Raw genomic sequence first — 13,990 nt, forward strand, 5'->3', positions numbered from 1 at the left:
TGGGGGACCTTCTCCTCCATCAGTGCCACGCGTCCCCAAGAGGGAAAGTCCCGGGTCTGGGCTGCAGCTTATCTCTGAGAGCACCTCTTTTTGAAGTCTTTGACAGACTGTGCCATCAAGGGTGCAATTTCTGCAACAGAGAAAGAAAAAAGAAAACACAAATCAATCCCAAAGCCCCTCCCATGAAAGCAGCAGCCACAGAGGAGGGGAGCAGAGAGCAGTTCCAAGCTGCAGCCCTGGCAAAGCAGACCCAAGGCAGGCGTGAGCGTTGGAACAGCCTTTATCCTCTCCTTGGGGAGAGGAGAGAGGCCACCAACATCCCCCCTCCTGCAGAGCCGGCAGAAGCAGCAGATTCCTGCGTTTGTGAAGGAGGAGCTCAGGGAGACTCAGGGACGTTCCGGGGTTTGTACTTACTCTTCGCTGGTGGTTTCCTGGGGTCCCAGGAGGAGAAGGTGCTGGCTGAGGATGGGACAGAGCGGGCACTGCTGGTGCTGGGCCCGTCACAGGACTTCTCACTCACACGAGGGTGGCATTCAGTGGATGCGCACAGGACTGGTTTTGTTCTGAAAAAGAGACGGGACAGGCGTTTCAGGAAAGGATTCGCTGTGGTTTGATGCAATTCTTCAGGTACAAGCCACGTGTGTTAACAGCAGCATGGCTGAGACCACACGGCACCAGCAGGGACCAGGACCTCCAGGCTTCCCAGCAAGACAGAGGCCATTACAGTTACAGGTTTCCCTGGAAAAGGGCCTCCCGAGGACACGGTGTCCCTTCCTGCCAGGACACGGCGCCTGCAGGAATGCCGAGGAGAAGAGGCCCTGAACAGCAAGCGCTCCTTGAGAAACACTCACTTGCTCTTCTCTGGCACAAGAGCTCCTCCAGTCCCAAACATCTCCTGTCTCCGTCGTACGTCCCGAGGGGCCTTTGGCGGGGAGGCCAGAAGCATGGTTTTGGCTGCTTGACCTGTAGGAGGCCAAAAGGAAACATTGCTGAGATGCAGCTGATGATAAATGGGGCTCCTCAGTTCCTGTCTTAGTAGAGAACAGAGAGTTAAGCAGCTCCTAAATTGGACCGGAGTTAAACCAGCCACTCGGGAAGACTTTCCCCACACAAAGACGTCCCCTCGGCAGCATTCCCAGAGCCCTCTCCCATCGTTCAGCCCTTCCTTACCTTTGGTGGCCTGAGCTGAGCCGATCTTCTGGGCTAACTTGAGCAGCCGCTGCTCCCGTGCCTCCTGGAGGCGGAGGTACATCTCCCGCCAGGACTCGGACTCTTGGGGCTCCTCGTTCTTAAAGTCTCGGAGACATCGGTTGCGCCAGAGCCGTTCTGTATCTTCAACGAGGACCTGAAACAAACCCACCCGTGAGCTGGGATCCCCCCGGACACCTTCACTCCCCTCTCCCTCGGCACGGGCTGGCGCCAGCGGCACTGGAACAGCAGCGAGGGCAAGGCAGCTTTGGGAGCAACGTGCAGCAAGAGAGGGGCAGATGCCGACTCCAGGAACTCCGGACTAGCAAAAGCCACCTCTGGCTGCAAAGAGCGCTGTGCTTGACTATTCATCTATCGCAGATGAGGACAGAAGGTCCCTCCCGCGTGTCACCAGCCCTTCCCCAGGCCCAGGCACTCACATGGTGACATTCCTCGGCGCCACAAAGCTGCTCTCGGACAGTGCATCTGTCCAACGCTGGCTCCAGCCCAGGGACACCACCCGCTTCACAGATCGCTAGAGAGAAGCAAGATGCAGAGCATTTATCCTGCCCCTTCCTCACCAAGGAAAAAGGCTCGACTCCTTGAATGCAGTGGAAACCGCTGCAGCCGCTGCACAAGAGGAGGGGAAGGAGAAAGGAACCGTGGGTGCCGTAGCTCTGGTGGGTCATCAGGCACCAGTGTCTCCAAGTGCCTGCGCAGGGCTCCATTTACCACTATTTCCAGTGCTTGAGGAACGGTACTTACAGTCAATGCTGTTGGTGACGACTGGGACGCACAGCTGAGAAGGAGTCCTTGGGACTCGGGCAGTTTTAAGGCCTGAAAACACGGGCGTCTTTGAATACAGCCGGCGGCCTGTGAAGCCCCCTTCGATCTCTTCAGCTGCTGAGTAAACCGCTGTGAAGTGGAAGACTCGGGGTAAGAAGGGAACAGAGCAAAGAAGAGCCCAGCCTGAGGAATGGCACAGGAGACACAAATCAGAGTCCCCCAGAAGCAACACCAAGGGCCGAGGCTTCTCTCTGAGACCCACAACCCGGTTCAGGAAGGGCAAGGCCAAAGCCCGAGCCTCCAGAAGGGTCAGCAAAGGCTCTTCCTCGTTTCTGCCAGAGCACGTGGGAGAGAAGCCGCCGCTTGGCTGAAACCCGGGCTCTGGGCACCAAGAGGCGGGAGAGCGGACGCCAACGGGAAGATTTGAACGCAGCCACCATCCACTCCCTCTCACAAAGAGTGGCTGCAGCCCATTTCAGCCCAATTTGCCTGCCCAACATACCTCTCCTTTTCTTCTGGGAGCAGGGAACGGACTCAGCAGCAGGAAGAGGGCTGCAGCTGGCCTGGAGCGGCGGCAGGGGGATCTCCGGGAGCTTTATGTCCACATCGAGAAGTATCTGGAAAGAGACGATGGTCATGCAAGTTACATACCCGTAACATGGATATGAGGCACCTTTTCAGCATCGTAAAAGGCTGCTAAGATTATAAAAACGCTTTCTGAAGGGGAAAGCGTTTCAAAGTTGAGCAACAAGACTCGGCAGGCAAGGTTTTACAGAGCCAGCACCTCTAAGGGGAAAACAAAGAAGCCCCAGAGGGCAGAGGACCGAGAGCAGCTGGTCCCACATCCTTGGTTCACTTGCAGACCCTTCAGAACCTTACCCTCTTTGGTTTAGGAGCCTCTGGTGGCTCCTGCTCTGCCCTTTTCTCATTGCTGCGCTTGCGGCTGGGGCTTTGGCGACTGGAGCAGGAGCTGTCGACGCTGGGGTGGCACAGCAAATGGGCGCTGTGCCGTTGCTCTTCCTCCCCAGCCGACACAGAGGCTTTGACCGCTCGCTTCTTTTTCTTTTTCTGGGGCTGGTCATAGGTGAGGTACTCCTCAAAGGACATGGTGGGGGGTTTAAAGTCCTCTTCCTCTTCATCCTCCCCCAGAATGGAGGAAAAGCCCGTCGATGTTTTGGACGTGTCGGTGTATTTGCGCTTCCTCTGTGACGTCTCCAGGCTCAGCTTGGTCTTTTCCACTTTGCCTCGTTCGGAGTCCCGACTTTTTTCCTTCTCAGCTTGTTTGTTTTCTCTAAAGGGATAAAAACCCCAAAATCGTTAGATTAAAACATGGGCAGCAAGCAGATTGCATCTCTTGCTTTATTAAAGGCCCTTTGCTGGCCTTGAAAGGCCTTTGAAAGCTGTTAATTGCTTCATCAAACCGCAAATTCTTGGCAGTCGGTCCCTACGTTCACCCAAAACTGCGGCCACCAGCAGCCCAACGCTCCGTGGCCAGCAGAGGCAGGAATTTCTGCCAAAGCGAGGCACAAACCCCATCCAGAGTCAGCATGCTTGTCTCACGAGCCTTCCCAGAGCCTCCCCTTTTATTACCTCCGGTCAGAGAAGTTTCTCCTCCCCACGGCAAAACCAGAACAAAGCTTCTCCATCAAGATCACCAACCAGCTTCACTCACCTCAGTGCCTCTTGGCACAGCCGCTCCAGCTTCTGCCACGCAGCCTGGAAATTCGCCTCAAAGTCTGCGTCCGGCTCGGTCACAGCGTTCCCAAGAGGCGTCTCCTTCAGGAGAGAGCCCGGACGTCAGTTCATCTTGGCAAGACACGCGGCATCCTCACCTCTGCTCAACTTCCCACAGGGTGAATAAAGTTAACCCCCTGCCCGTCCCCGCCAGGTAGAAATAAACCCCCTCGATCTAACGGCAAAGATACCCCAAATCATAAATTATGTTTTCAGCAGCCATTGTAGCGTTTACTAGCGTTCTGTAAATCAAAGATGAGTTAACTCTGCCTTAGACAAACATTAATTGTTTGTAGCCATAACCCAAGTTAGTATTTACCATGACCGCGGGTAAGTTCGATGACAGAAGACTTCACTAATAATCGTCAGGATTATTACTTCTGATAACTAATAAACTATCAAGCTAGTAAACTAATAATCTAATAAGATATTAAACTAATAATCTAAACTAATATTAGTTCTAATAATAATTCTAATAATGTAATGCCGATTCCGTTAGCGTCAGGAATGGCTCCGACTCTCAGGTCTCGGTCAAGGGTGAAGCTTGGTGAGGAGCTGAGGACGAGCGAGTGTCCTCCGAGGCTTCCCCCTGACACGCTCCTTGGCGCTGCCTTTTATCTCTAGAACCGCATCACAATCGCGCCTGTGAGACGGGGCTGGAGCAGGCGGCCGAGGGAACAGGCCCCATTCCCGGGGAGGCAGCTTTGCCGGGGCAAAGACTTATCCCGGGACTTGACAGACACCCGGGAAGCGGCAGAGATTTCACAGCTCTTACCCCAAGAACGTCCAGCGCGACGGGCACCTCAGGCAGCCTCTCCAGAGCTTCTGTTCACCAGAAACCACTGCCCCATCGCCATTATATTTAGGAGTTCGTTGCCATGACCAAAGTCCTTCTGGTTTGCTTTGGAAGAGTGAAACACTGATCCCAACAGTAACGGTGTGTTTTATGAACCGGAGCTGTGTGTCCAGGCTGCCACCCCGCTGCCTTGCCCCCTCCTCCCAGCGCAAATGGCCCAGGGAGCAGGAGGAGCAGCTTCCCTCACTCCTGTGGCCAGCGACGAGCTGTCACTGGGGCCAGGAGCAGGGGATTCAACATTCCGCACCCCAAAAAGCTCTGGGCTGCAGGCACAGGAACCCCCGCGGCTCCGGGGAGATGGGTGTCAGAGCAGAGCTCTCACCCGACAAGGGCAGGAGGGAGACGGGGAGGCAAATCCTGCTCTGGGGCACCTTTGAGATGCCAGGGAAGGAACTGCCCTCTGCTAACGATTTCCTAACAGCGGGCACCTCGCCAGCAGCTGGATGGAGTGCGGCGCCTGCGCTCGGGAGGAGCAGCCCCCTACACCCCCCCAGGCCCGTGGGTCGGCATCGTACTTGGTGGGGTACTCCAGCTCCCCCGTCGGACCCCGGTTCAGGCTGAACGTCTGCTCCGGTTCCCTGGCCGTGTCATCAAAGGACATGTGAGGAATGTTCCTGAACCTGGGAAGAGAGGGAGGAAGCCCAGGAAGGGGTTATTAACACACAGGGCAGCTCGTCGGTTCCCTCCCAGCCATTCCCACTACCCCCATTGCTCTCAACAATGAGAAACGGGATTTGCTCTGTCTTCTACGGGTGAAAATACCAACCGGTGCTGCCCCAAACGCTCCCCACAACAAGGGGAAGAGCCGCTGAAGAGCCAGTGCCTGGGGGCGCCCGGCTCCTCGCTCTCGGCTGCAGCCTCAGCACAGGGACCTGGAATCACCCCATTCCCACAGCACTCGGGCTCCCAACCTCCCCAGGGGAGCTGGGCTTCAGGGCGCCTCCTCACGCTTCCAACAACCCCAGCCACCGGGCCACATCCCACACCCTTTCCTTCCAGAGCTCCAGGTCCTCAGACACCAAGCACAGCACAGCCTTTTGACCTCTTCCCGTGTCGTACATTAACTCCTGTTAAAAACATTCCCTTATTCCCTTCCCAGCAGACCTCATCCTGCCCTCACCACCGAACCACAGCCCCAGGGAGGCCCCATCCACCTCTGCTGCCCCACCACATTCCTTCTTGTCTCCGGCTTTGGCTGCTGCTGACACTTCCAAGTGCTGAGAGAGCTGGCAGATGTTATCGCTGGGCCACTCCCTATCATCTTTGAAAGGTCATGGAGAACAGGAGAGGTGCCTGAAGACTGGAGGAAGGCCAACATCACTCCAGTCTTCAAAAAGGGCAAGAAGGAGGACACCGGGAACTACAGACCACTTAGTCTCACCTCCATCCCTGGGAAGGTAATGGAGAGACTCATTCTAGATGTCTTCTCCAAACAAGTTGAAGAGCGGGGGGTTATTGGAAGTGGGCAACATGGGTTTACCAAGGGTAAATCACGTTTGACCAATCTGATAGCTTTCTACGATGCTATAACTGGTTGGCTGGATGAGGGGAGGGCAGCAGATGTCATCTACCTTGACTTCAGCAAGGCTTTTGACACTGTCTCCCGTAACATCCTCATTGGGAAATTAAGGAAGCGTGGGCTGGATGAGGGGACAGTGAGGTGGATTGAGAACTGGCTGTGTGACAGGACCCAAAGGGTAATGATTAATGGAGCAGGTTCAAGCTGGAGGCCTGTAACCAGTGGTGTCCCCCAGGGGTCAATACTTGGTCCAGTCCTGTTCAACATATTCATCAGTGACCTGGACGAGGGGACGGAGCGTATCCTCAGCAAGTTTGCTGATGATACCAAACTGGGAGGGGTGGCTGACACCCCGGAGGGCCGTGCTGCCATCCAGCGAGACCTGGACAGGCTGGAGAGCTGGGCAAGGAAGAACCTCATGAGGTTCAACAGGGAAAAGTGTAGGGTCCTGCACCTGGGGAAGAAGAATGTCAGACACCAATACAGGTTGGGTGTGGACCTGCTGGAGACAAGCTCCAAAGAGAAAGATCTGGGGGTCCTGGTAGACAGCAAAATGACAATGAGCAAGCAGTGTGCTCTTGTGGCCAGGAAGGCCAACGGAATCCTGGGCTGCCTAGGGAAGAGTGTGGCCAGTAGGTGGAGGGAAGTCATTCTCCCCCTCTACTCTGCACTGGTGAGGCCACAACTGGAATACTGCATCCAGTTCTGGGCTCCCCAATGCAAGAGGGACAGGGAACTACTGGAAAGAGTCCAGCGAAGGGCAACGAGGATGATTCAAGGATTGGAGCATCTCCCTTATGAAGAAAGGCTCATTCACCAGGACCACCCCACAGGCCCAAAAAAGGGTCATGGAGTTAACAAATTGGTAAGTCTCCGTGACACCCAGTGGGATCCTGGGGCTGGGATGGTGACATCATCAACAAAATGTAAAAAATGAAGAGAGACAAAACCCTTTACTTTTGGAAGTAAATAAATGAAGAGAAAGAAAAGCCTTTATTTTTGGCAGGTGTGCGAGGAGGGTGCAGGAGCTCGTCTCCATCTCCCAGTCGCTCTCCTTTGTCTCTCTTCTTGCCCTCCCTCCAGGAGAAGCATCTGTGTCCCCGGCCCAAAGCAGGCCATGTCCCTCCGCAGCCTTGTCCCTGTCCCTGCCGGCTCCTCTCCCTCCCATCCAGCCTGGCACCTCTGCTCTGTCTTCCTTGGGAGAGCACGCCTGGCCCTGGCCATGGCTCAGGGGTGGCAGGGGGGGCCAGGAGTCCAGGGGCTCCCAAAGGGACAGGAGAGACAGGCTGTCATCACGGGACAGTTGGTGGCTCTGGGGCTGGGGGGGCTGCCTTTCTGGGGGGTGCAGGGACGACAGGGAGCTGCCAGTGCTGAGGGGTGGCAACGATGGGAGGGAGGGCCGGGGGCCTTGGAGGTCTGGGGGGGACAAGGGGCACATGGAGCTCTCCCTGCTGGGATGGGCTGTTGTTGGCAGGGAGGGCAGGGAGCGCTCCCAGTCACCAGCACAGGCCCGCCATGCAGGGAAAAATGGCCCCGCCGGTGGGTCGGTGTCGGTGCCCGGGGCCTTTCAAACAGCCCGGGGGGGATGGAGCCTCATTGGGGTGTTTCTCGTCGGGATCTTCTCAAATACTCTGGAAATGAGAGAAAAAAAGGGGTTTTTACATCCTTTCTCTAGAAATTCATTAGACCGAGCTTCGTCATTTCCTACTTGTGTGAATTCCTGGTTTGTTTGGCCGCAAAACGACACCGTTCTGGATGTCAGTGGTTAAAGAAGATGAATTGTTGCCGGTTAAAATGTGACAATAATTGGTTGATCACTGCAAATGAGGTGAAATTAAAACTGGAGGCATTTTGCTGGCTGTGAGGGACTGGAGTGTGCAAGCCTCAGGCCACAAAACTCAATGGAACTTGAGTTTGTCCTGGGCAAAAAGGGGAAACCTGAGGCTTTTGCACAAGGAGGGGCCGCTCTGAACCTCACGGCTCCGGGGAAGGTCTCCCCGACTCCAAAAAGACAGAATGTTGGGGGTTGAAAGTCAAATCAAGTGGCACCTGGGCAAGGGCAATCCTCCAGCTGCCCTCCCCTCTGCCCCCCTCCTCCCCCCCGGGTGTTTTTTTGAGCCCAAAGTAGGCTTTTTGGGAAGAAAAAGGGAGGGCTGACCTTCCGCACTCACCTCAGGGCAAGTCCCAGTGCAGGGAGGTCCCGGGATCCCCGGAGGAGCTGCAGGCACTGTGGGGCTGAAGGTGGTGACGCCCCGGCGTGGGCTTTTCTTTGGGAACAACACGGGGTTTCTTCTTTGGATTACCAACGGCCTGAAAACCGGGCAAAAAATAGCTTGAAATGTCTCAAAACGTCAAAAATCCACTGGGAAAACAGGGTGCAAAGCCAAAACTTGGACGAAAAAACATATTATTTCTACCATCCCAAGCAGAAAAGCATTTTCACTGAATTTCACTGAATTTTTAGAGTTGGAAGGGACCATAAAGATCATCTAGTCCCACTCCCCTGCTGAAGCAGGATTGCCCAGAGCATGTCAGAGCATGTTACTCAGGGCTGCATCCAGGCGGGTCTTGAAAATCTCCAAAGAAGGGGACTCCACACCCTCCCTGGGCAGCCTGTTCCAGGGCTCTGGCACCCTCACCGTGAAGAAGTTTCTTCTCATATTTGAGTGGAACCTCCTGTGTTCCAGCTTGTGCCCGTTGCCCCTCGTCCTCTCACTGGCAACCACTGAAAAGAGTCTGGCTCCCTCCTCCTTCAACCCACCCTTCAGATACTATTAAGCATTGATAAGGTCTCCCCTCAGCCTTCTCTTCTCCAGGCTAAAGAGTCCCAGCTCTCTCAGCCTTTCCTCATAAGGGAGATGCTCCAATCCTTGAATCATCCTCGTTGCCCTTCGCTGGACTCTTTCCAGTAGTTCCCTGCCCCTCTTGCATTGGGGAGCCCAGAACTGGATGCAGTATTCCAGTTGTGGCCTCACCAGTGCAGAGTAGAGGGGGAGAATGACTTCCCTCCACCTACTGGCCACACTCTTCCCTAGGCAGCCCAGGATCCCGTTGGCCTTCCTGGCCACAAGAGCACACTGCTTGCTCATTGTCATTTTGCTGTCTACCAGGACCCCCAGATCTTTCTCTTAAGAAATTGACCTCCATGAAAATCTACAAATGGGGTTGAAAATGTGGAATTCCAACACGCTGAAGCCACACAGCAACCCTGTTTCCCCCCCAGATAATTAAAAATATATATATTTCATGAACCAAATCCCTGTTTCCTGGCAAGGAACGTTTGAGCAGATGGATTTGTCAAGGGAACAAACCCCCCCAGCAGTTTTTTTACCTCGCCTTCGCCTTTTCCCGCCTCGTCCCGGCCTCTCTTGGCCCTTTTCTCCATCAGGCGAGGCCGAGTGCTGCCAAAACGGATCTTCTTCTTCCATGTATAGTAATACTCAACACACTGGGCCACGGTCTTAGTCTGGATCTAAGGGGAGAAATCCAGGGATATTAAATACTCCCTTGTCATTACAAATGAGGGCAAACGATGCCTTGTCCCGGTAGGTTTTTAGCAGGAAGAAGGGTCCTAAGAACAGGATTCCAACGTGGGATTGAAAATAGGGCTTTCTGGGTTAAAAGCGTCCCCGCTAACGAGCTCCGCCCCGGTCCAACGGCTTTACCTCCTTCTGGATGAGGCGAAAATTCTTCTTATGCATGTAAAAAGCCTCTTTAAAGAGCTGCTGTTCCACTGGGGTCCAAGTGTCCGAGCCTTGGGATAAACAGCCACAGGCAAATTATTACAAGAGGCATTTCCCTGCCTCAAAAAGCCCCACAAATGGATTAAAACTACTGTTTTCCCAACCCAAAACTCACATTTTAAAGGATAAATCCCAAAGCCAAGGGATCTGTTCTCCTCCCATTTACCTGCGTAATGGTAATCAGCCAAGGGGTGGGATTCAGGTCTCCGGGGGGGCCCAGAGCGCAGCATTTCCAGAGCTTCCTGCCAGATTTAATGGGAAAAAAGGGCTTCAATTCCTCTGGCAGAGGAGGAAAAAGGGCAAAAAAAAGAAAAAAGAGAAATTCCATTCTCCCAACTGTCCCAGAATCCAAACAAGCTCCAATGGATGCACCGGGATGGGCTCTGTCACCCCACCAGACCTTAACGCCGCCACAGGCGGCACCCGGCGCCTTGAGCAAAGAGATTCCGGCCCCTGGAAGAGCCAACTCAGAGCAACTCCCAGCTCAAACCAGTCACAAAGCGGGTTCTTCAGGGGGAAGCGCTGCTCCCTACCGCAACGTTGCCCCGAGCCTCGTGCAGGCAATGCAGAGCCAGCTCCGCGTTCAGCCCTGCCCCGGCTCTGCCGCTGGAAGAGGCCATCTTCAGCAGCTTTGAAACTACAAAGGCAAGAAAAAACACCAACGAGTCAGGTTTTCCTCCAAAAAGGAGGAAAGATGCCACAGGAGATGGATGGGAAATGGAGGAAGGGCAGAAAACAGAACGGAAACCACAAAACGCCCAGAAAAATATCCCATATTCCAACTATTGCCACAGGAAGAGCAGCTTTTGGAGCGGGATCTCCAGAGAGAAACTCCTCCCTGGCTGCAGATGAGGTGGGACCGCAAAACCCCCCCTCTTTCTCATGGAAGATGCTCCCGAGAGCACCATCGGCTCTTATCTAGACACTTTCCTCCCAAAAACGAGCCATCTCCTTCCCTCCAACGCTACGGGGCCAAGACAAGACGGGAGAGAACCCAAACGCCCTATCAAGTAACTCTGAAAAGGTGGAATTTTCCTGATTCCCCAAAGAAAAGGTTTAAGACAAACCTTTCTCCTGCGTCTCGGGGTTGGATTCAATGTCACCCCAGGGCTTCCAGACAAGGGAGGCTCGGTCTTCTTCCTCCTGTCCCAAGCAGGATCTGTCCCGCAGGGCAGGGAGCTCCGCCTGAAACTGTTCCCCGACATTGATGTGGCTGAAAGGGGGAGGAAGAGGAGGGTGAGGAAGGCACGTCAGGAACGGATACGGTGCAACAAAAGCTTCAAAAGAGGGAAAACGTGATGAGTTGGGGCAAAACCGGTCCCTGTTTCCCAGCAAAACATCACTCAGTCTTCCGCCACCAACTTCCACCGACCCTTCCCACCCCCAGCGTTACCCTTCGGCCACTGGAGGCTTTTTCGGCCCCATTGGGCAGGAAAATTTGGGTTTTTCCCCAAAAAAAACAGTCCAACTGGTGAGTATCACTCTCCACAGCGGTAGGAAGCTGCCACAGCCACGGCCAGCGAGCAACCACCGCGTCGGAATGTTGTGTGGAACGCGGGAAGCCGGCAACGGCCTGTGACCTCAGCAAAACCAGTGCTTTACTGGGACAGCACTTGGCATTTTTGGGCATTTCTGGCCAAAATGGGGTACCCTCCACCCAAAAACACGCTGTGGAGAAGGGGCCAAGTGACACTCATCCCCAACCCCGGTTCCCTCCTCCCGTTTTCCCAACATTAGTCCTCATTCCAATGGCTGAACGTGGATTTTTGCCTCATCCTCCATCAAAAAAAACAAAAATCCTGGATGTTCTGCCCAAAAAATCTAACAACACCACACTGGGCATAAAACTCATTCTACAGACCGTCCTTTAACCTTCCTTGCCCTCCTCCTCGTCACACACCAGTACATCCCCCACAAAATTTCCCTCTTCTCAGGGAAATCATCGCTCTGGAGATGGACCCTCCGGCTACCACTTCACCCCTGCGGCTGCCCTGGGGCAGAAGGCGGGCATTGAGCCATTTGGGGCTTTTCTAGAAGCAAAAGGAGCAAAGCGAAACCCCGGGGGCCATTTCCATCCCTCCTCCCCCAATCCCCAGGGAAAAATCCCCTCCTTCATCTGTTTTCAGCTTTTTTAGGAGGCAAAAGGAGAGCCGGGGCCTGGGGGCTCAAATCCTCGGCTCCCAGGAATTCCAGGTGGTAAAACCAGTCAGCAGAAGCCGAGCCCAGTAGGGAAACTGGGATGGAGTGGGCAGCTGCGTCCCGGACATGCCCATGGTTTGGGTCCAACCACCACCTCTTTTTAATGATTGGATTCAATTTTGAACCCCAAACTCGTACCATAAAAACCAGGTGGTGGCTTTAGGAGGAGCTCCAACTGCTCCCTGTCAACGCCCAGGTTTCCACCGCGGTCATTGATCCCCCAGGAAGGGGGACAATGTTTGATTTTAGGGATTCTCTGGCAGAAAATGCCTCCAAATGGGTGGAGTTGCTCCATTTAATGACAGCCGGCTGGATTCCTTTCCAGTTCTCCTGAGAACAAGAGCTGGGGAGAAGAAAGCCCCCTGCCAGCTTTTGTGTGGCCAGAGAGAGAGCTCAAAGGAATAAAAGTCATTTCCCAAATCATCTTGAAATCCTTCAAATCTCCTCCTCAAAGCCCAAGGATTTCCCCAGCTTTCCCATCCCCCTTGACACTTCCCACCTCCCCTTTTCTTTTCCTGCAGCTCCAGGTGATTAACGGGGGACGTATTTCCAATCAATTCCTCCCACGGCCCCTGCAACCTTTGCCAAAGTCTCACCAAAACAAAGGTGCCTGCCCTCGGGAATGGCATGGGACAGTGACAGCCTGATGGCACTGCTCACACCGCTGCACGGACCCACTCGCACACGCAAACCCGTGACCAACCGCCTGTAGCTGCTGGCGGATCACCAACCCTTGGAGACACGTCCAGCTGTGTATGGAAAGGACGGGTCTGTGTCAGCCGGTCGGTCAGACCACAAAGAGATGGCACAATCCCATCCAAAGGCGCCCCAAAGCCACCTCGGGGAGCTCTCCTTGGCTGGTCCATGGGGGCTGCCCAGCCAAGGAGATGTCCCTTAATTATATCCATTGGAAACTTCTATTATCATCAGAACGTTGATCAGACTTGGTCCATCGACCCCAGCTCCAGTGTCACCACCCCAACGGGCTCCAGTCTGTGAGACTCGCACAGGCTCAGCTGAGAAAATGATGGCTCCAAAGGAAATGTAGCTCCAGGAGACAGAGCTCCACGGCCTGAGCGCAGCACTAACCAGAAGCTTTACTGACTCAACCGCTGCTTTTCTACCCAAACGCTGCTCATCTCCAGGGAGAGAAAGCTGCTTTAGCCACTTCTCCTCCAAAGCCCTCACAGGGCTAAAGCCACACAGTCAGGAGCACCCCTCTGCACAGAGACACAGCCAGCACAAAGGAAACCCTTTGGGAAACCCATCGGGACACCCATTCCAGCAGAAAAGAGAATCCTTACCAGGCTGGTGGCAAAACTCCCCGCGTCTCTGGGCCAGGGGGACGTCACCAACGCGTCCGCACCTCTGAGGGTTGGGGTCCACCACAAGGCTGGTTTCCATTCTGTCACATCCTCGGAGCTAAAACTGTCGGCAGGAGATGCCTCATCTGGGGACTCGGAACCACCCGGGCACCTGACCTGCAGAACACAAGTACCTCTCAAGAGACCTTGATGTCCTGCATTAACACACCAGCCCGCTCTTGAGATCACACAACCACACAATGGTCACAGTTGGAAGGCACCTTAAAGCCCCTCCAGTGCCACCCCCTGCCCTGGGCAGGGACACCTCCCACCACACCAGGCTGCTCCAAGACCCCTCCAACCTGGCCTGGAACCCCTCCAGGGATGGGGCAGCCACAGCTTCTCGGGGAAACCTGGGCCAGGCTCTCACCACCCCCCCAGCAAACCATTTCCTCCCCACATCTCATCTCAATCTCCCCTCTTCCAGTGGCAAACCCTTCCCCCTCCTCCCACGGCTCCCCTCCCTCATCCAGAGTCCCTCCCCAGCTTTCCTGGAGCCCCCCCCTTTAGGGACTGGAAAGGGCAGAAAGGTCTCCCCGGAGCCTTCCCTTCTCCAGCCTGAACCCCCCCAACTCTCTGTCCTCACAGCAGAGGGGCTCCA

General features: G+C 54.7%; 1 protein-coding gene across 1 annotated transcript; it reads right to left on the reverse strand.

Annotated features, from left to right (window-relative positions):
- Positions 1 to 68: 68 nt before the first annotated feature.
- LOC141478923 (elongin-A-like) lies at positions 69 to 5,184 on the reverse strand (the record flags this gene model as incomplete). Its single annotated transcript, XM_074167862.1, has 10 exons — positions 69 to 130; positions 415 to 563; positions 852 to 963; positions 1,171 to 1,345; positions 1,629 to 1,723; positions 1,954 to 2,103; positions 2,477 to 2,591; positions 2,854 to 3,265; positions 3,647 to 3,750; positions 4,998 to 5,184. Coding segments are annotated over 10 exons (1,561 nt in total), but the record flags the coding sequence as incomplete, so codon positions are not given.
- Between the last annotated feature and the right edge of the window lie 8,806 nt (positions 5,185 to 13,990).

Source organism: Numenius arquata, unplaced genomic scaffold (genome assembly GCF_964106895.1).
Source record: "Numenius arquata unplaced genomic scaffold, bNumArq3.hap1.1 HAP1_SCAFFOLD_166, whole genome shotgun sequence".
Classification (NCBI taxonomy): Eukaryota; Metazoa; Chordata; class Aves; order Charadriiformes; family Scolopacidae; genus Numenius; species Numenius arquata.